This window comes from Colletotrichum fructicola (genome assembly GCF_000319635.2).
Source record: "Colletotrichum fructicola Nara gc5 chromosome Unknown KSG_Nara_v1_contig10, whole genome shotgun sequence".
Classification (NCBI taxonomy): Eukaryota; Fungi; Ascomycota; class Sordariomycetes; order Glomerellales; family Glomerellaceae; genus Colletotrichum; species Colletotrichum fructicola.
This window is the reverse complement of record NW_027094060.1, coordinates 568,621-590,193: the sequence shown is the minus strand read 5'-3', so window position 1 is coordinate 590,193 and position 21,573 is coordinate 568,621. Positions and strand designations below refer to the sequence as shown.

The following is a 21,573-nucleotide window of genomic DNA, read 5'->3' as shown; positions in this document are numbered from 1 at the left end:
AAAACAGATTTGATATGAGCAACAAATATTCATGGTCTTCAACATTAGGCCACTTGACCGAGTGACATTGCAAGCCCGAGATAGGAGGAGCATCAAATGGTAATGAGAGCGCAAGCATCACGAATCGCAATCTGGTGCTTGATTTGGGGGCACTGGATGAGATTCCAGCGTTGAGTTCCGGGAAAGGTCATGAACGGGAGTGTCATGCTGAAAGGCGGCAGAAAGATCGTGGGTCGAGGTGGTGTTTGAATCAATGGTGTTGCTGGCATCGCTCTTTCCTACCTAAGCTCAGCATTGCGGTGCACGGACCATACAAAAGACCCACCATCCCGGCAGCGGCATCCTCCGTGCCTTCTCAGGGTTCCACGTTGCTCGAAAGTCCCCCACATCAGTGAGCCAAGGGGAACACATCGCAGCTGTCTAGCATTTGGCGTTCGACATCAACGACGAGCATCCGACCTCAACACAACCGCCAACATGGACCCCTACTCTGCCGAAGGCGAATTGATCAACATCCACAACCACTTCCATCAGGGTCAATACCAAGAGGTCATCGATTACGACACCTCCGCCCTTTCTCCCGAGAATGAGCTTCCTGCCCGAGTCCTAGTCCTCCGCGCCCGCGTTGCTCTGGGCCAAGCCGAAGATGTCATCGCCGACGTCCAGGGAGAGAAGGAGCCCGAGCTGGTTGCAATTGGTGCTCTGGCCGAGAGTGCGTTGGGAAAGACGGAGTCTGCAGTGAAGACCATCGAGAAGCTCGCCGCGTCCGAGGGAGAGAATGTCACAGTCCAGATTGTTGGAGGTACCGTCTTGCAGGCGGCAGGAAAGTCAGAGGAGGCTCTTGCGCTGTTGTCGCAGCACCAGGGCAGCCGTAAGTTATGAATGCGTGGCTTAGATTGACTCCGGCTAACCTATGTTATGCAGTTGACGCCGTTGCTTTGATTGTCCAGATCCAACTCCAGCAGAACCGAAACGACCTCGCCCTGAAGGAGGTCACCGCCGCCAGGAGATGGGCCCAGGATAGCTTGCTGGTTAACCTGGCTGAGTCGTGGGTTGGTCTGCGACAGGTACGATATCCACACCTCAAACGGAGATACTGTGCTAAAATGTGATAGGGCGGAGACAAATACCAACAGGCTTTCTACGTGTTCGAGGAGCTTGCGCAGGCGCCAGCAACATCTTCGATCGCGACGCTGGTGTCCCAGGCTGTTGCTGAGCTGCACCTCGGACGTGCAGAGGAGGCACAGTCTGCCCTGGACCAGGCTGTCTCGAAGAACCCCAACTACGCCGAGGCCATTGCCAACCTGCTTGTGTTGACAGTGATCTCTGGCAAAGATCCCAAGGAGTTCACGGAGTAAGTGTCGCCCCTGTCCGAGGCAATGAGGCCGAGTTGCTAACCACTTGAACACAGGAAGCTCAAGGCAGCGGATCCCCAGCACCAGTTCCTTGTGGATTTGGAGGAAAAGAGCGCGTTGTTCGACAAGGCGGCAACCAAGTACAGCGCCAAGGTGTCAGCATAGGCTGTGGTGTGATGTACTGCTGATGAGGCATAATGTTAGGCGTACGGTTTAGAGGAACTCAAATGGATACATCGGCTCGGAAAAGCGCAACGAGACCACCCGAATTACTACTTTCCGCTTGAAGATACCCATCCCGTTCTACTCGGTATTCCAAAATTCGCTCTCGGCTAGAGGCGCGCGACCCGCCAGTGATCGGCAGGCCTCGAAGGGGCCGATGTTTGTCGTTCTGGTCTGGACAACTGTTGGCCACGGAGAGTGCATGGTCTGGCCCCGGGCATGGTAGCGCGGCCGGCTTGTGAAGGTCGGGTCTACCGAAGCCGCCCGAAGTGACGGCCCGGCGTCTTGTAGGAGGATGATTGACATCATGGCCTTCCATTTCCTCACTAGTACCAAGCGCTCTCTGCATGGCCTCTTCCTCCTGAGTCAGGGCAAGCAGGGCTTAGGCTTCTGGCAACCGTCAAGAGTTGTGAGAGTGGTTGGCTAAGTCTTACCTGCAGTGCTCTCAGACGGGGCTTTGTGGTCTAATGTTTTCCCCCGCGGAGTGGAATTTCCGGTGGGTGCGAGCTAGGGCGACAAAGGGAACTGTGAATTCGCCACTATCTTTTTGCATCGCACAATACGATATTCCGTCTGACTGGCTGGTTGTTAGTGCTGTGGAGAGACGTCCGAAGACACTCGGTGCCCGGTATCTCTTCTCGATGCCAAGAGCATAGTGAACGCAAGTCCAGCGATGAGTGATGATGCTCCGTCACATCGTGAGGAGATTGGATGATTTTCGGAACACTGTCGAGCACATGCTGATTTCGAAGAGGTTCAAGCAGCCTCTGTCGTCATCGCCCAGTGCAAGTTGCCATTGATAACCTAGACTGAACATGAAGCCAAATGAGGAGTGGACGCAGGTGAAGGTAACGATAAGGACCCCTCACGATGGGGAGCGGAGGTGGCCAAGGCACCACGACACGACAGGCATGTTGTGCCTCACCGCCATGGCGGCACGGAATCTAACAGTTGGAGGGTGCTGCGCATGGAGTTGCAGTTGCAGTTGCATTTTCGAGACGGGCTCTCTGCAGAGCCGTAGGCAGGCCGGGTGAATTGGAAGCGCGGCCCACTGCAGATGGGATGGAGTCTAGGATTCGACGATTCGACAGAAGTTCTCCCTGCCGCCCCAGCATCCCCGACCTCGCTTGTTTCGATCTGGGCCTCAAGCCCCTTTGACAATGCATATGCAGGACTCCACGGACTATGTCTAGACAGGCTGGAGTGCAGAACGAAGATGCCGACAACGCAGTCTAGCCTGCAGAAGCGGAGTAACCTGGCTAGTGTTCTGCTTCGCGGAGGAGGAGGAGGTCGAGTACAGGCGAACTGCAGCACGATGCAGGCAAAGGTAGGAGTCAAAAAGCCCCACTAAAGACAGAATGACATCATAGCTTCGAGTCTTTGATTTCTGCGATTCCCCGCTGTCCAACAAATGGCACATGCTCAAAGCACCTTTCCGATGTGGGAAATCATGGGTAAATTTTCAAAGTGTTAGTGCCTTGACTGTTGTGCGCATCATGGACGACCAGGCTCCCGAGGGCTACACTGCATGCACATTGCTACCGGCATCAATGTTCGTTTGACTTTTGCAATCCAATCCTCCCTCTTGCTTTTTACTCACTCAGCCAACTCAAGCAGGGTCAGCCCCATGTCGATGGTTCAGCGCAGTTTGGATGCGGCCGGGGCTTGGCTGTTCGCCGGGGCTGGAATGTTCTGTTCGCTCGACTTTCGGACGGATGTATCACCTCGCCTCCCGATCCCCTGTAGAGAGAGACGGAGGGGCCGCTGTCCGAAGTATCGAAATTCTGCACCAGCGAGTAGCTGCGTACCGGATCGGAAACAGTTTTGTCTTTTCGCTTGTCTCTGATGCTTATCTGTAGGAAAACAGGAGTTGGTCGAGAACACGTCCATTCCTGTTCCCGGGCGCGACATTGGAGGGAACGGCATGCCGATCAGCAGCGGCTCTGCGAAACTCGGCGAGTGGAAAGAGAGGCTGAGAAGGCTGGAGGCTCTCGTCCGAGTGGCAGTCTGCCACTTCATCAACCCGGCCGATTTGTCAGGAACACTGCCGGCCGCTTCCCGTGATGGTGGGAGCGTGGCTGCGCTCCCGTTCATCCACCGACAAAAGACCAGAGTCTTCCAGTCATCCCAGTCAGCCATCGCCGCGCTAGAGCCCCCGATTGGGCATGGTTTGGAAAAATCAAAAAGAAAGCCAGATGCTATGGGCCCTGTAAGACGCCGTCATCGTAGTAGCATGCCCAGTCTGCGGTACGCCCGTTACGCCGCCGTCCGCGACGGCGTGCCATTTCTCTTTAGCATCCCGGAAGCGGCTTCTGGCCTGGCTTTCTCTTCGCCAGGCCGCCCATGCTCATTGTCCTCATGCAGCATGGCGCGCCGTGACGTGCCCACCGTGTCCGCGGGGGAACACGATGGTGGAATCTACTCTTAGCCCGTCATCGTGGAGGATGGATGGGCTGTGCGCGCTTTATCGCCGCTACCGCTCGCGGGTCGGTCGAGAGTTCGGCGACATCGTGTGGGCATTGACTTCTATAAAGTCGGACACCATCCCGTTGAAACCTGTTCGTGACAACTTTATTCGTTAGCATTCGACTTTTCTGAAAACACGAGACTATAAAGCCTGAAGGCGAAAAATCACTGCCGACCTACACGCATTAAACCTGTCATACACAGATATACACCACCGCCAACATGCCTATCGCACTCACTCCCCCCGAAGCCATGGTCGTTGCCAACGGCGGTCTTCCTCTTACTGAGAACAAGAAGCGCAAGATCATCTGTTTCTCAGGTACGAACGATCGACAACCCCAACGTGGGTCTTCGCCACGCCGCTAACAGCGACCTAGACTTTGATGGAACCATCTTCATGCAGGACACTGGCCACATCCTCTTCGACAACCATGGCTGCGGCTCCAAGCAGCGCGAGGTCCTTGACGAGCAGATCAAGACCGGCGAACGGTCGTTTCGCGATGTCTCCGAAGAGATGTGGGGTTCTCTCAACGTCCCTTTCGACGATGGCTTCGAGGTGATGGAGAAGACCCTCGAGATCGACCCTGCCTTCCAAGAGTTCCACAAGTTCTGCATCAGCAACTCCATCCCCTTCAACGTCATCTCCGCCGGACTCAAGCCCATCCTGAGAAGGGTTCTTGATACATTCCTGGGCGAGGAGGAGTCCGCTCACATCGATATCGTCGCCAACGAGGCCGAGATTACTGAGGACGGTACCGCCTGGAAGCCAATTTGGCTTCACGACAACGAGCTCGGCCACGACAAGGCTCTCTCTATGGGAGTTGCCCGCAAGGAGGCCGAGATGGAGTGTGAAGACGGCAGCATCCCCCTCATCGTCTTCATCGGCGACGGTGTCTCGGACTTGCCCGCCGCGCGCCAGGCTGACGTCCTTTTCGCCCGCAAGGGTCTGAGATTGGAGGAGTACTGCGTCGAGAACGACATCTCCTACATTCCCTTTGACACCTTCGCCGACATCCAGAAAGAGATTGAGCGAATCAGGGAGGAGGACGAGAAGAAGACCGGCGGCAAGGGTATGCCCGCGGCCTTCAACCCCCGTGCCAACATGTGGCGCCGCATGTCCAGCAAGTCCGCCATCCCTCGCATGGTCGCCATGTCGCCTGCGGAGGAGAAGATGTTCCTGTGGCCCAACGTCTTCAGCGTCATGTCTCCCAGCATCGAGAAGACCATGGTCGCCCCCGTCTTGGCCTAGAATGGCAGTCTTCTTTCGGCTTTGGGAATTTAATAGGTGTTTATGTATACGAGGGAATGCATAGCGAGCGATTTGATGGGATTCGGTTGGGCTGGCGCTTGGTCGGGACAGGTTGGACATTAAATCAGAAGATATTACACCAGAAGATGGTTGAACAGATCTAGGTTAGAGGAAAGAAAAATTTGCTTACTGTTACACCTTACTTCAATACCACTGTGAATTGTGACTAGCAGGTGTATGAAATATCTAAGTTTTTACCCAGCCCCTGGGTTGCATGATTTCTACTCATGTCTTTACACTTTGCTATTTTCCAGGGAACCCCGTTCCTAAGGGCTGGCCGCAATGGCATCCGCGGAAGGAGAAAAGTCTTTGCCGCTCATCCACCTGGGCGCCAGTCTCGGGTTCGTATTCTGCCAGCCAAGAATCGGTTTACCTCACACAGATTAGATCGCGACCCGGGTACGCCGCCCGTACGGGCTCCCACGCTGCCCCTTTGTTTCAGCTCGCAGTTGATAGCAAACGGCCGCCAACAATCTTGGGTGGGGAAATGTGGGAATGATCATCGTACCGCTCCACACCGAACAAGGTGTCGATGAGTTCGTCCCGTCTCTAACGTCTCTGACGTCTCTTCAAAAACGGAAAAAAAAACCGCAGTTCTGTTGGATGGCAATGCAGAGTCCCAGGTTTCAGGGGAAACAATATAAAAACGCAGGATCAGGACCAGGGACGGGGGTGTTGTAAAACTTCTTGGGATCTGGGCAGAGATCTAATCGGGAGCCACTCCCGAATTCCAAGATCCAATATCCCCGAATAGGTTTCCCAATGCGGTCGACTTGCATGGGCACTCTGCCCTCTCTTGTCCACCTCGGGGTTTACGCTTATGTGAAGAAGGCAGCTGCTGCCGGTGTTCTCAGCCTCAAGGGGGGCTCTGTCAAATCTAAAGGCGACAGAGGGGCATCTGATGTACATTAAAACGTGGGGATTGACAGCGGTTAACAACGATATGCTTCAAACAACGCCAAGACCACCTGAATGCCTTCCCTTCTCCATTGGGGAAGCGCCGTGCTGGGAACGCCCTAACTAACCCACCTGTCAAGACAAGGATGTACAGATCATCAACCTCCTACGAGATGTCAAAGTCAGATAGACTCACATTTAAAGCCACACGTATCGTTCATCCTGTCATGCCTGTTTCGTCGTTAACTTTCTTTCACCATCCCATTCAAATTTAGCAACCTACGTCCGCTGGAGAGGAACGTAGTAGCTCTTTTCTACTTCTTCTTCTTCGCGGTCTTCACCTTCGTTGCTTGAACAAGACCCGTCACTCGTTACAACTTACCAAAGTCAAAGATGTACCACTCATCGACCCTCCTCCTCGCCACTGCCGGCCTGGCGAGCGCCTTTACGAACACAAAGGTCGACTTCTTCATGCGCAAGAACATCGATCCCATCGTCATCCCGGGCCAGTACAAGAGCCACATGCACAGCTTCTTCGGTAGCGATGCCGTGAACGTCAACCTGAGCACCACGGCGGAACTCCAACAGGGCTGCGCCACTGCCCAGAACCCTAACGACCTGTCCGTTTACTGTAAGTGCCCCCTCCCCGTGGAATATGTTCAACGAGTTCGACATGAGAAGTTGGTCACTTACACCAGAAACAGGGATCCCGACTCTCTACCACGTCGAGGGCGACAAGCGCACCCCCATCGAGCCCGTCGCCTTCACGGCCTACTACAACTTCGACAAGGATCCGGCCGAGGTCGCGATCCCGCCCAACTTCAACGTCGTTGCCGGCAACGCCCAGGCCAAGACCGTGGACGACCTCGTCGAAGGCTCCGACGTCGCCTGGCTCTGCCAGAACCAGGACTTCGACGCCGGCGGCAAGAAGAACTCGGACTTCCCGCAGAGCACCTGCTCCACCTCGCTCCAGTCGGTCCTCTGGTTCCCGGACTGCGTCGACACGACCACGCTCAAGAGCGCGTACTCGAACAAGGGCACCTGCGCCGACGGCATGAAGCGCATGCCGCAGCTGCGCTTCAGCATCCGCTACGACACCAAGAAGGCCATCCCCGACGGCTGGAAGGGCGCGCCGCCCCTGGAGCTCGCGTGCGGGCCGAGCCACTGCTTCCACGGCGACTTCATCAACGGCTGGCTGGAGGAGGCGGCCCAGACGATGGTCACCGCGCTGACGGAGAAGAGGAAGTGGCAGGCCGTCGACGGGCCGAACGGCAAGGCTAAGGCGGGCTCCAAGTGCAAGGACAAGGCTACCGATGCGGACCCCAACAACGGCACGAACGATTATGCGGAGAGCGTAAAGCAGATGGCCAAGAGAAGGGTTGATATGAAGAACAGGATGACCATGTAAGAGGGGATAAGAACCAAGTGGTGAAAGTTGAGGATTGTTCATGCGTATCTTGGAGACGCTTCTTGTACAAAGTTTTAGACAGTTGTCAGTATCTATGTTGTGTTGAACACATCAGTCGCGAGAATATTGAAGTGACTTTGACGGTCGATATTGTGAGGGTAGGTGCTTGCCAACGGACTTTTGAGCTGCGCTTGCCGGTGTCTCTTTCCTGTTGTTGGGCCTTGTGGTAGCCTCAGATGGCAGCCTATACAAGTATGCTCCTGCTCCTTTGCTCTCAACCGGCGAGAAGAACAAAATGGCCCAGTGGTCAGGTCAGCGCAATCGCAGCGCCCTGGTGATCCATTATCTGATCGTTGGAGTTTAAGGGTTCAAGTGGATTCTCTTGACACTTGAACCCTTTTTGTTTTTTTTGTGTAGCCTTTCCCTTTTCATTTATGTACTTTTTTGGGAAAGGTGTTTTTTTCTAATCATGATCTGAACCTCAGTGCAAAGATTCCTGGATTAATCGTTAGGATCACAGACCTTACGCTTTCCCCATAAGTATTCGTTCTTCTTTATTAGAAGTCTCGCTTAGTGATTTGAATGTCGACATTTTAGTGACGCCGACTTGCCAACTATATTGATCCAATGTCTGCGGACAAATCGTAGTCGCTGATAACTCCAAGAGAACACTCAAGGCAGAAGCAGTAAATGAGGATGGTCAAGACAACAATGGCGGCAGTGATGATAAAGGAGTCTAAAGCAGATATTATTGTTACGGTATGGTAAGCGTAGGTTATCTGCAACTGACGACCCAGGCAAAGCCAGGAAGCGAGGTGCTGGTCGAGAGCATTTCCGAAAAGGAGAACCATATCGAAAAAAGGGCTGTCCGAGCTCTACCTCCCCAGAACTCTAGATCCATGTATTTACCTGGGAAGCTGGAGCTGAAAGGCCCAGTGCCAGCAACTTTGCCATCGTGTTCACATGCTGATACAAATGCCAAGGGGCTGTCGTCGGGTCTCCAGTACCTACGTGCGACATATCTACCGCAGCTCCTCACCGGTGATATCTACTGCGATACTTGGTTAAGTTATGACTTATTTAATGCGGAGACAAATAGAAATAAAAACTGCATAGCGTATGGATTTCTACAAAACCTCCACTTCAATACTAGCTCCATCATCATCTGTGACTGGGTGTGATAGGCCCACGACACCCGGAAGTTGAGACGCGTGACGGTCCTAGTCATGCCACAAGAGAAGCCTCCAGAGCTCGACCTCGGCTGCGGCCATCTTTACGACGGTACTGGGCGAAGGGACGTTGGAAGACAGATCCAGGGAGTTGTTCAATTTACAACAGGATGATCGCGCAGACGGCACTGTGTACTCCGCGAGCTTTCGTTCGCTTGCCAATCAAAGAAGCCAGTGCGTTTTGACGTTTGTAACCAGCTAACTTTACGCAACAATCAGAACCGCCTTGGCATGACCCGAGGGGAGAGACATCAGTTGACACGGAAAAGTTCTGGCAAGTTCTGGTAGATACAAAAAGGCGATGGGAACAGAGTCAAGACGGAAGAAGGATGAAGTGCTTGGCATCTCAAGTCTGGGGAGACTCAAAGACGAGATCGGGTAAACTCACTCGAAAGAGGAACCCTACATCTCTTTTCCCTTGGACTCGCGCCTAATGGGGCGTCGATTTCGAATTTGGTCACTCAATGGTTGGGTGCACACGGTTATGCCTACATCCCTACAACCTCACTCCCAGCTAGACACACTTAGTGCCAGATTAGACGGCCGTGGGGTATCACGACTCGATCGTTGACTGTGTCGTGACGAGAGACAGTGTGTAGGGCACACAACTGTACTTAAAGAACACCTTGGTTGTCTCGTGTCAAGCTGTACACATGGCTGACCGAGTCTCCAGGTTGTTTCATCATGTATTCGCAGATATCATCCCAAAGAGTTGGAAATAGCCATATCAAAACCGGGACGAGCCGACGCGGCCGTTGTTTGACCCGTGGTATTGACAATGTTTCCCGCTGGTTTGAACGTTGGAGCGGGCGCCAGCAGGATAGTCATCGTATCAAGGAGCGTTTGGTACCGAGAACAGCACAGCCAAGACCGTCCACGAGACGTCATGTTTCGTGACCGGTTGCCAACACTGGTAGCCCTAGTATGAGTTCTGCGACTTAGATTAAGCGGCAAACTAGAGAAGTTTGACCTCATCAAAGTCATGCCAACGTGGGAGCGCTGAGCCAGAGGTGGTACAAGGGGCCTCGACCCACGCCAAGCGCGAAAGTTAGCAAAGCATCATACTTCAGACGAAATGGGATGGAGCAAGGCAATGAACCAATGCACGATGAGACTGTCGCAGCCCAGATAGTTCGGAGTCGGGGTGCTCGGGAGCGTCCATAGCTCCACGGGGCGGATATCCGGCCGAAGCTTGGAGGCTTGGCCCTTGCCCGTCGCAGCTGTGTGGTCTCGACAGCCGTGGTCCCCATCAAGTTTGGTGAGGTTTTGCGTCATAAATGGAGCCCTGGGCTGAACCGGCGACAGCCACAAGGACCACCAGACGGGGCCTGGGATGACTCTGGATCTGGTTGTCGCTGCCGCTGGCTGACACACCCCGTGGTGGTGGACGGGCAGGTATGTGCATTGGATAACAGGGCTGATGGTCTTGGATTACACGCAGAGTAGGAATGAATGACGGGTCTCGCTTTGCCTTGTAGGAGGCCTCTTGAATGCTTGGCTTGATTAAGTTTGGGGTCTCGATTGTCTCGAAATGGCTGGCAATTCGGTAGCATGGAGCGGAGGCGGGTCGACCGTGGCTGTTTGGCGCCGTCGCGTACCGCGTACGGGAGGATGGATCGAAGTGAGCGCCAGACTCCAGAGCGGTAGGTCGACGGTGAGCGGCATTGCAGACTGCAGAAACAAGGCCGATCCTTCGTGATTCGGATGGACGTCGAGTTTGATGGTTTGTTTCATTTCGCTGCTCATCGGCATCAGCACCAGCCCGTCCGCCACGCCGTATTGGGCTGCGTTGGGTCCAATTGAATTGGATGATTTCGGCTGAGCTCAGGAGTGATTGTCGGATGGATTTGATTTGGGTTGGAATTGGAACAGTACCGCGAGGCAGCAGTCAGCAATCAGCATTTTAGCCATCAGGGAATGGATGCATCGAGGTAAGGTAGGCGCCAATAGTCGTAGCGGCGAAGCTTGGATCGCCGGGGCATCGCCGGCGGCCCGTGCCCCTTGGGAAGGTGACGGGAAGGTACCTGCTGTACGCGGTTCAACTTGCGCCTTCCCAAGGTTTCGTGTCCGATACGTCGAATTACCTCAGCTTTCTTTTGGATACCTACCTAAGGTAGACAGTGTTTGTGTGCAACCCCCACCAGTCTGTCTCAACTCTCAAAAGGATGCTGCTGATTGACCACCGCTGCGCCACGTCGTTTACATTGGGTTGCTGTTCGTCGCCCTGCGCTGCCCCGGGCAAACTTTGGGGCAACACCCGCAGATCAGAGGGAACGCGCACAAAGAACGTCAGGGAGCAGCAGGATGAGTCCACAAAGCTGCTCACGGGTCTGTACCGGGCGAGTTAGCAGAGAGCTGAGCCAGGATGGGGGTGTTTTGATGACGAGGCCCGCCCGTGCCAAGAAGGGAACCAATTGGCAGGACCAGACGTCGCATTTTATTCTCGACTGTCTGACTGGTCCCTGATGTGCCTGAAGGTGAGGTGAGGTGAGGTTCAGATGGCACGAGCCGCCTCTCTCGGCCCTTGCTGTTGTGAGATACCAGCTGTCCGCCTAGAGATCGACCAAGACTCTTGGGAGAAGGCTTGGAAGCATCCAAAGCCATCCGCGAGGGCTTGGCGAAAGGAGCCTCCAGTCGCAGTCCACCACCACATCCAGACCTCAGGATGTGGGATGTGGACGCTCCCTTGCTCAGTGGTACGGATAGGGCAGAGACGGATGCACGGCAAGCAGATGGGGAAGGCGTCTGTGGGATAAATATGTTGTGCGGCGCTGCAGGTGCAGTTGCAGCCGACGAGGGGCGTCGCCGGGGGACTGGATTCGTGGAGATGGAGGGGAGGAGAGGGGGGGAAGCCAAGTCCTCATCCGGGCCATGCCTCTTTTGAAATTGAGGGACTAAAGCCACAAGTAGGACGAAATTTGAACATGGAGAGAGAGAGGCCGAGGAAGGCGGGACTTTTGCAAGAGACCCCGTTACCGAGAGGCGGAGGGAGAGAGAGGGGGACGAATGAATATCGCCGGGTGGTTCAGTGATTTGATGAACGCATGTGAGGTTTGGATGCTGACCGTCCGGCCATGTTGGCAAGATGCAAGGGAGAATCGGGTGACAGCCGTTGATGGGGCAGGAACTCAGGGGATGGACGGCAATATGAGCGATCCATGTGAAGAACAGGCGAAGATGAGGGGGAGCTGGGCTCTCAACCAGGTCTGCGACATCTGGACATGGGCTCTGACCTGGTCCTTGATCGAGGCCATTGACCTGTCTTGGTGCCGCCTGAAGACATGTGGATCAAGAAGTCGAGGACCCCCATCGAGATTCGGACAGTATTGACGCGGGATTCGGGGGTTAGTAAATGGTTGAAGCGATGCCAGGCCCAGGCCACGAGTGGTCAAGAACTATCTTTGTTGGGGGCACCGGGCCGACTAACTCGACTAAGGAGGTATTTTATACAGAGTATTTCGAGATGCGCGATAACACGTCGAGAGATGAGCCACCAACCGGGAAGAGCCAACCAACAGAGGGGACTGGCACGCGACCGAGAAGCGGGACGGCTACGGATACAGGGAAGAGCCCAAGAGGAAGGTCGACGAACGCGACGGAAGAGTTGAAAAGGCAGAGAGACACGAGGAAATAGCGAAGGATTTCGGAAGGGGAATGGAAGCGTCGATGGGGCGTGATGGGGGCACAGGATGGGGCTGAACAGGGAGCAGCATCTAGTTAAGGACACGGTTTAATAGGACGGACAAATAAGCAGCTGGTCGATGGTCAGGACGGGCAGCCGAGGGCAGGCAGGGAGGTGCGGGTTGCGGTACTTTGATGCGCGTTTGAACAAGCAGCGGCGACAGACTTTGATCGGGCTTTTGCGCGAGTCCGAGCAGCCATCTTCGCTCGATGTTAGGTGCTCATAGACATACAAGGACATGCTGGTAGGCAGAGAGAACAGAATGGCGGTGGGAGATGCAATGCATGCAAATGCAGCTGAGAAACAAGACACTGATACTGATGCGCGTATAGACAGAAGACACCGACAGCAACACCACCCACCCACTGGCCAGGCCACCGATGCTGATGCAGTGAGTGAGTGAGTGAGTGAGTGGTGGTGCAAGTGTGAGAGACAGATTGAGGGTGCCTGGTCGAGGGACTCAAAGCAGCATTCTGCCGCAGTTTCTGGTTTCTGTTTCCAGCCGTTTCCAGCTTTCCTCGGGCTTCAGCTTCAGCTTCAGCTCCAGCTGCCTTCCCTGCTGCCCACTGCTCCCAAAACCTGGCGAATCCACCGCACGGCACCGCTGGGGATCGCAATCCGAAGCACCCGCGCGCAACCGCGACACCAACGGCCACCCGACCGGCAGACCATACGCATCTGGGACGAATACGCAGTAGGTCTGCCCGAATACTTCAGACGACCAGCTGCTATCCGTGAGGTACCTCGCTTTGCCGCCATAAGCACACCAAACCACAAGTTCCCATGTACAGCTACCACCTCAAGTTAGAAACAGAATACCCGCGGTGGTGGCTTCAACACACGCATCAGATATGTCCATTACTGTGTAAATCCAGACACCACAACACGCTATTTGCAGGTGTCTGAACAAAGTACCTTACTCTCCTTTGGCTGGCGGGATTTTCTGTCCATTGCTTGCCTGCCTGCCTGCCTGCCTGCTTGCTGTGCTTGCTTGCTCTCTGTGCCGGGGCGAGGCGGTCTGCGACACTGACGGCGTGCCATCTCTTATCCCACCCGCTGCTACTGCTGCTCCTGCTGCCACTGCTACTGCTGCAGCCATTCCCATTCCCCTCCGCTGCAAGCTCCATTCTCAGTATTCCTTGCCATCTCTCTCACCCGAGTCCCGACCTTTCCCTGGGCTGTCTGTCTCACGCGTCTTCCTCTCCTTTTTGCTTCTTGTTCACATTATCCGTACTACTCTTAGTTTGCTCCTACATTCCACCCGAGCATGGCGGTGGTGCCAAGTTGACGTGCATCCAAGCCACATAATTAATCCGTACACCTGCTCACCTCTTGTTGTCGTCCTCGGCCCTCTTATTACTCGGACAGCATCTCCCAGGGGCCTCTCGGAGCTTTGCCACCTCTCTCTGTTTCTTCAATTCATCCCCTTTTCCCTATCGAACATCCCTTTTGACTGCCTGGACTCTGTAACTGCCACTACGACTTCCCAGAGACGTTGGTGTTGCAGCATTCGAGATCCAATCCTATCCCGTACTCCCTACGGATACCCTTCTCCAACCGAGTCGAGTCGAGTCGAGTCGCCGTAATTTGCACGAGTACTTGCTCGTTCCATCCGCTAGACCCCCCGGACATCTTACACCCGCCGTCACGACCGTTTCGCGTTCCTGTCGTTCGCCGTCGCCAATCCGCCCAGAAGACCAACGAGCTATTCGATCTTGACTGGAAAACAGTGTTGCATTGGTGGAAGAGGACGAATCGTGTTGAGACGGAGCATCGCAGTCGCGGAGACATATCCTGATCAGCAACCAACAACGAGACAGTACTTCAGAAACCCTGTCTTGTGCAGCTGGCTAGCAACCTTCTGGCTGTCTGCTCTGCATTGTCCCTTGCGGAATACGGCCACGTTCCATCGCCTCAGCTCCAACGCGCGCGCGCCTGTTTGCTGGTGATTTGCCGTACACCACCACACCATCACCGACGTACAGCTAGCTACAGCCTCCAGGTTACAGCTGCCCTGCCCTGCCCTGCTCTGCCTAGGCGAAAAGGAGGCATTCAGGCAGACGTCAACAACAGCTGCTAGAGACCCACGTCGGAGGGTTGTCCTGTCGGATTGTGACAATTGGATGCTAGGCGCTGGAGCCAAAATACGCAAGGTACCGCAAGTACCTCTTTTTGGCTTCCCACTTGCGTACCTAGGCTTCCCAGCTTCGGTTCCCAGCGCGCTCCGCATTGTATCTCCTACGTCACCCCGCCCTCCAAACTGGCCGCCGCCCTGCCTGTGAGTGGTGTCTGGACCGTCACCGTCACACGTCGTGCGCTGCGCCCTCAAACGCTCTGCTTGGCAACCGCAACTCTTTTTAGGGGCCGCTCCCCGACCCGTCGCCCGCCATGGTCCGCATCATCCCTGGACGACTCAAGTCCAGCTCTTCCCTCCGCCATAGCCGCAGTAGTAGCCCAACTCGTAACAACAGCAATAGCAGCACCAGCAGTAACGGCAAGATGGGAGAATTGAGCCCAAAAGACAATGGCTTGACCTTGAAGGTCGTCATTATGAAGGTAGGCAGTCCACCACTGCTGCCCCACCATCCCATCGCCTTCAGCCCGCTTGCGCACCCGGTGCCGCGGTCCTGTCAAACTAAGCAGCGCCCAAATGCTAACGATTGATCGCATTCCAGGCCCGAAATCTCGCTGCCAAGGACAGAAGCGGCACATCCGATCCGGTACGATCCCTCAATTGCCGTCCTGTGCCTTCTGAAGCAACTCCTCTGACATGTCTGCCTGCAGTTTCTCGTTGTCACCCTCGGTGACGCCAAAGTCACGACGCACGAAGTTCCCAAGACCCTGAACCCCGAGTGGAACGTCATCGAAGAGCTGCCCGTAAACACGACCCAGAGCCTCATTCTCGACGTAATATGCTGGGACAAGGATCGCTTCGGCAAGGACTACCTGGGCGAATTCGACCTCGCTCTGGAGGAGATCTTTGCCGATGAGCAGAACGAGCAGCCCCCGAGATGGTATCCTCTGAAGAGCAAGAAGCCCGGCAAAAAGACGAGCGTTGTGTCTGGTGAGGTCATGCTGCAGTTTACCCTTTTCGACCAGTCCAACACCGCCGCAACCCGCGAGCAAGTCTTCGAGAAGTTTTACTCCCTCGTCAGCCAAGTGCCTGCTGGTTCTAGACAAATCACGCCCACCATGACGCCACTGATTCAGCCGATCAAGAATATGCGCGTGCGCAGCGGCACCACACCCTCGCCCCCGTTATCGCGAAATGCCACCGACGACCAGGAAGAGGATGACGACGATGATCTCGACATCGAAGATGATACCCCCGAAGACGAAGATCCGAGCAAGCCTGAGGCCGCTGAGAAGCGCAAGCGCCGCCTCAGGATCAAGGGACTGAAGAAGAAGAGAAGAGACCACGCGTACGAATTCAATAACAGTGGAAGTGACGTAGTGGGCATAATCTACCTCGAAGTCCTGAACATCACCGATCTCCCTCCCGAGCCCAACTCCACGCGAACCACATTCGATATGGACCCGTTCGTTGTCGCGTCTCTCGGCAAGAAGACATACCGAACAAAACGAGTGCGACACAACCTGAACCCCGTCTTCAACGAAAAGATGATTTTCCAAGTCCAAGGCCACGAGCAGCAATACTCATTCGCCTTCACTGTTATGGACCACGACAAGTACTCCGGAAATGACTTCATCGCCGACTGCAACCTGGCCGTCAGAGAGCTGATCGACAAGGCCCCGAAAGCTGACCCGGAGACTGGCCTCTATGACGTACCCGAGCCTGCCGAATTCGTTGCCCCGCAGCAGCGTCGCTTCAAAAAGCTCGCAATGTCGCGCACATCTTCGTCTCAGAGCTTGAGCAAAGTGGTACGGCCGTCCCTGTCCAAGAACCCTAGTAGCACTTCCGGCGCGCCTGGAGGAAGCCAGTCTGGAACTGCGACGCCTACGCCTGCCGCTCAGCCTGGAGGTCTGAGCCCCGAGTTCCTGTCGCCCGAACAAGCTCTCGCTGGCGCTGGAGCTCAGACTGCGGAAGCGCAGCAGTCTGAAGAAGTAGATTTCCATGACTTCAGCATTCCCTTGAAGATGAAGGACGCCAAGAAGTGGGAAGACAAGCACAACCCAATCCTATACATCCGCGCGAAGTATGTTCCCTACCCTGCTCTTCGTCAGCAGTTCTGGCGATCCATGCTCAAGCAGTACGACACGGACGAGAGTGGCCGCATCAGCAAGATCGAATTGACGACAATGCTCGACACTCTGGGTTCCACGCTGCATGAGTCGACAATCGATGGCTTCTTCAAGCGCTTTCCCCACAGGGAAGAAGGCGACGAGGTCGGAGATCTGACGATGGACGAGGCCGTGCTATGTTTGGAGGACCAATTGGAGGCCAAGAGCAAGCCCGTCACTGTGACGCAGAAGATGAAGGGCATGCTGCCAGATGCCGACAAGGTCAAAAATCTTCTCTCAGGGCCAGGACACACCCAGCCTGGTCTTTCGACAGAGGCCTCAAGTTCCTCTGATGGTACTCTCAACGTGCCGGAACTGAGCACTCCGGGCGAGGAGGGCGACCTCCTCGACAAGGACGACCTGGCTGAGGATCGTTCTGGCGAAGAGCATGTGGTCGAGATCAGAGAATGTCCAATCTGCCACCAACCGCGCTTGAACAAGCGCAAGGATACCGACATCATCACGCACATTGCCACATGCGCCAGCCAGGATTGGCGACAGGTGAACAACCTCGTCATGGGCGGTTTCGTCACCGCGAGCCAGGCCCAACGCAAGTGGTACTCCAAGGTTATCACCAAGATCTCTTATGGCGGATACAAGCTTGGAGCCAACTCGGCAAACATCTTGGTCCAGGACCGCATCACGGGCCAGATCAACGAGGAGAAGATGAGCGTTTACGTGAGACTTGGAATCCGTCTCCTGTACAAAGGACTCAAGTCTAGTAACATGGAAACCAAGAGGAGTAAGTAGGGCCCCATTGCCCTAACCGGATATTCTGCTAACGTCACCGTAGTCCGTAAGATGCTCAAGAGCATGAGTATCAAGCAAGGCAAGAAGTTTGACGATCCGGCCTCCAAGGCTGAGATTCCCAAGTTCATCGAATTCCACCGTCTCGACATGTCGGAGGTTCTTCTGCCGCTGGAAGAGTTCAAGAACTTTAACGAGTTCTTTTACCGAGCTCTGAAGCCCGATGCTCGCCCATGCTCTGGTGCCGAGCGTCCGGATGTCACCGTTTCTCCCGCCGATTGTCGCAGCGTCGTGTTCAATAGTGTGAACCAGGCCACCAACGTTTGGATCAAGGGTCGCGAGTTCTCGATCAAACGCCTTCTCGGCGACGCCTACCCTGAGGATGTCAAGCGCTTCGAGAACGGCGCGCTCGGCATTTTCCGACTGGCGCCGCAAGATTACCACCGTTTCCACATTCCTGTTGACGGTATCTTGGACAAGCCGAAGACCATTGCCGGAGAATACTACACCGTCAACCCGATGGCTATTCGCTCAGCCCTTGACGTGTACGGAGAGAACGTCAGAGTTCTTTGCCCGATCGACAGTCCTGTGCACGGCCGTGTGATGGTCATTTGTGTGGGCGCCATGATGGTTGGCAGCACCGTCATTACCCGCAAGGAGGGCGAGCAGGTAAAGCGAGCTGAGGAGCTTGGCTACTTCAAGTTTGGCGGTAGCACTATCGTATTGTTGTTCGAGCCTGGCAAGATGGTCTTCGATGATGACCTAGTGGACAACTCGAACACCGCCCTTGAGACTTTGGTAAGTTGGCGGGATGGTATCTACCTGTGAAAATTTGACTGACAGCATTTCTAGGTTCGCGCTGGCATGTCCGTGGGACACGCGCCTGGCACACCGCAATGGGCGCCGGACATGCGCAAAGACGAGAAGGACATCACCGAGGCGGACAAGAAGGACGCCAAACGACGCATCGGTGGCAGCCTCACCGGAGAGGAGTCTTCAAGCGGCGACGAAACTCCTGGCAACGGCACCGACATCAACACGCATGCTGCGTCCGCCATGTAACGCGTCCGTTTACTCGACCGTGCCGAACTTGCATAGGCCCCATTGGGCAGGATAGACGGATACAACAACAGTTAGATAACAAAAACTCGGTGTTTGGGGGTTTGATGGTTTCTCAGCCATCGCGTTACCCGCGATGGGTCTTTATTTCTTTCATCTTCACGACGCCGGTGGCCTTCAACAGACACGCACATCATCGACAAAATACGACAGAAGCATAGCGACAGTATGGACCATTGTATAGGGCACGGGACGTGGGAGGTGTTTGTTGGGCCCCGAGAAATCAGGGGCGAGAGCTCGAAGCGTACAGAAAACAGGGGAGACGGGGAGTGGTGCGGGGAGGGCCTTGCTTGGCGAGGTGGGGGATCAGCAATGTAGCTCGCTCGCTTGGAATGAATGCAGCAACATGTTAGTTTTCTGGTAAAGAAAAGGGCCCGAGTCGCTCTTGAGTCTTGGTGTGATGGTGACTTGTGTGTGCCCAATGGTTTGACGCGACCTGATTCAAAGAGGGAGGACAGCTGCAGCGAGGCTCTAAATGGGCTCATGTTCCCACTCGGTTAGGTGGGAAGATGCAAGTGGTTGCATTTGAGGGGTCGGCCAAGTCGAGCCATGTGTCGTTATGTCCGATTTGCGCATTCTCGGCTGAGATGCATTAACGCAGAAGCGTTCTCATATTGAATTACTGGCAATTCATCGCGAATCGAGGGTCTCGATGATTAGGGAGGGCTCAGAGATCAATCAACCCGCAAAAGGAGCACCAAAAGGACAGAACTATGCGGTATTCTATTCTTAGGGCCACTTTAGCAAGCAACGAAGAATGAACCGATTAGGTCTCGAGACGCCCAAGGAGGATGCTGGTTTGGGGTGCATGGCGAGGTTGCCGCGAGCCGACATGGGGATGCTTGGCTTGGGCGGAGACGCGAGATCAGAGTCTGGTGAGTCTGGCATGCGCAGGTTGGACGGAGACGGACGAATTTGGGTGTGGACGGCGTGGACGGTGATGGCGAGGGTGGTGCAGGTGGAGGGGTCGGAGGGAATGGGGCCGGCGGGATGCACTTTCTCTCGTCTCGTTCTCCTGCGTGCCGCGAAGTTTTTGCTCTTACCTTTTGAGAATTCTAAAGGGGTTACTTTGAGAAAAAGGCAGAAAAAATCTGAACGCGTCACTTTTATGTTCAACCAGCTCCTCATTCATCGCTACATTGAACCCTAAAAAATTCTAGAAAAATCCCCCCTTTCGTCCTTTCGGGATCCCGTGTCAGGGGGTTTAATGGCATTTTCCGTCGTGAGCTGGGATACTCCCTCCCCACGTCTTCCGGACTTGGACGGCGGTGCGGGGACCTAAAGGGGGTGGATGAAGGGATCCATCGGAGGACGGCGGCGGTGACGGAGAGGGCGACGGCGACGGCGACCGGGGAGGTGGATGTCTCTGCGGCTGTGCGCATGCAGCATTTCGCCAGCCTGCTCAGGAAGCCTTGCTTCAAGGGTGGACGGTATCGGACCTGTTGCGCCTGTGTGGTGTTCAATCTGGGAGGAAGTTGCTCTTCATATGTGACGATCTTGCGTCACGGGTGGAGCTGATGGACAGCTTCCTGGATGTTTGGCTACACTAGGAGTCGAGAAGAAGAGTCGGTGGACTTGATGGAGAAACTTGGCACTTGTGGACCATTCACCGGACAGCATTCACGGCAGAGGAAAGGTAAATGGAGATTTGCTTTTTGAACATGAAAAAATCGTGTTGGGTATCCTATTCGTAGAGCGCCCTTGCTTAAATCTGCCAAAGGGGAAAATTGAAAAAAATACAATAAAAGTAGGTTCAACAAGCAAAAAGGATGATTCGATGGGCAGCAGTGGCTTCAGACGATGTCGTAGCTCTGCATGCCTCTCGAACGATTCACCACCGCCAATGATACAATGGGAGGGGCAACCAGCAGCATCCCCTGCGTAAGGTTGGTTGTAAGTGAGAAGGAAAAGTGGACTCGATGCGATGATCATGCTTCGACCCTCATGGCGTGCTAAGGCCGCTCGCTGCCGTTCGATCCCCAAAAAAGATTCCTCCCGTTTGCTTCCCGGAAAACCGATGATGATTTTTTTGATCTGAGTTGTGAATTTGTTGCGCCGCGACTCCGGTGACGTTCATTTCCTGTGTGCTCCTCCCTCCAATGCGGCTCGGGTCGTTGGGTGATTTTGTGGTTGTGTAACGTCGTTGCTGATCACGAGCGGGATGTGACTGAAACGGCGCGTGGCGGCTGGTCGCGTGACGGGTTGTGAAGTGTGTCGGGGTCAAGATGGTAACTCCATGCGCCGTGCCCGGTCCGATGCGTAAAGCCGTAAATGCGTATTGGTAATTCGTAGTGCCCATTGCTGGATTCCGTTGTTGTACGACGCTGGTTGCAATGTCACGAACGTGTGTTGTGGTAGTTTATATGTGTGTAGTTGATGAGGGTGACCTTGGCATGTCGCCTGTGACGAGGCGGAGCTCCCCTCGGCGCTGAAGAGCCTCACAGCTCATCTACTTGGGGCCGCGCCACGAGGAGTTCGAGGGAGATCTTGACATGGGCACGCCAGCGTCGCTGCGGTCGCTGTCCATGGAGCGCTTCTCCGGGGACGGGCTGCGGGGGAAGTAGGAGGTCATGTTGGGAGCCTGAACGCCGGGAGAGGGCATGTTGGAAGGCGAAGGACGGGTTTCGCGCCAGGAGGCGTAGATCTGCTTGCACAGGTGTGCGGACATGGTGTAGGTGGGCGACATTGTGAAGGTGTAGTTTATAGTAGATTTGTCGGGGTGTTTGGTGGTTGTAGAGCAGGCTCTCAGAGATGGACGAGAGAGGCCAGTCAGTCGTGGCTTTGTATAAGAGAGTCGAGTGAGGCTGAGCTTCAGAAGCAAGGTGGGATGAGCTTGGTTGTGGAGTATCAAACACGCGTCTTTGGGAGCAGTCGTGTTAATGGGCTGTTTGTCTTTG

At 54.9% G+C, this 21,573-nt stretch overlaps 5 protein-coding genes across 5 annotated transcripts; 4 read left to right on the top strand and 1 right to left on the bottom strand.

The window, feature by feature from the left end:
• Positions 1–477: 477 nt before the first annotated feature.
• On the top strand, positions 478–1,520 carry CGGC5_v015674 (Coatomer subunit epsilon-1; the record flags this gene model as incomplete). Its single annotated transcript, XM_032020539.1, has 4 exons — positions 478–871; positions 925–1,067; positions 1,116–1,354; positions 1,412–1,520. The coding sequence occupies 4 exons, from the start codon at positions 478–480 to the stop codon at positions 1,518–1,520; spliced, it is 885 nt and encodes a 294-aa protein (XP_031882370.1).
• Positions 1,521–4,265: 2,745 nt separating this feature from the next.
• On the top strand, positions 4,266–5,292 carry ptf1-0 (Pdp3-interacting factor 1; the record flags this gene model as incomplete). The annotated part of the gene is made up of 2 exons (XM_032020540.1): positions 4,266–4,362; positions 4,421–5,292. The coding sequence occupies 2 exons, from the start codon at positions 4,266–4,268 to the stop codon at positions 5,290–5,292; spliced, it is 969 nt and encodes a 322-aa protein (XP_031882371.1).
• A 1,350-nt stretch (positions 5,293–6,642) lies between these two features.
• On the top strand, positions 6,643–7,657 carry CGGC5_v015672 (uncharacterized protein; the record flags this gene model as incomplete). Its single annotated transcript, XM_032020541.1, has 2 exons — positions 6,643–6,880; positions 6,954–7,657. 2 exons carry the CDS (start codon positions 6,643–6,645, stop codon positions 7,655–7,657), a joined length of 942 nt encoding a protein of 313 aa, XP_031882372.1.
• A 7,299-nt stretch (positions 7,658–14,956) lies between these two features.
• On the top strand, positions 14,957–18,619 carry psd3-0 (Phosphatidylserine decarboxylase proenzyme 3; the record flags this gene model as incomplete). Its single annotated transcript, XM_032020543.1, has 5 exons — positions 14,957–15,124; positions 15,244–15,288; positions 15,353–17,552; positions 17,604–18,355; positions 18,410–18,619. 5 exons carry the CDS (start codon positions 14,957–14,959, stop codon positions 18,617–18,619), a joined length of 3,375 nt encoding a protein of 1,124 aa, XP_031882374.1.
• A 2,506-nt stretch (positions 18,620–21,125) lies between these two features.
• Positions 21,126–21,362, bottom strand: CGGC5_v015670 (uncharacterized protein; the record flags this gene model as incomplete). Its single annotated transcript, XM_032020544.1, has 1 exon — positions 21,126–21,362. One exon carries the CDS (start codon positions 21,360–21,362, stop codon positions 21,126–21,128), a length of 237 nt encoding a protein of 78 aa, XP_031882375.1.
• Positions 21,363–21,573: the final 211 nt, after the last annotated feature.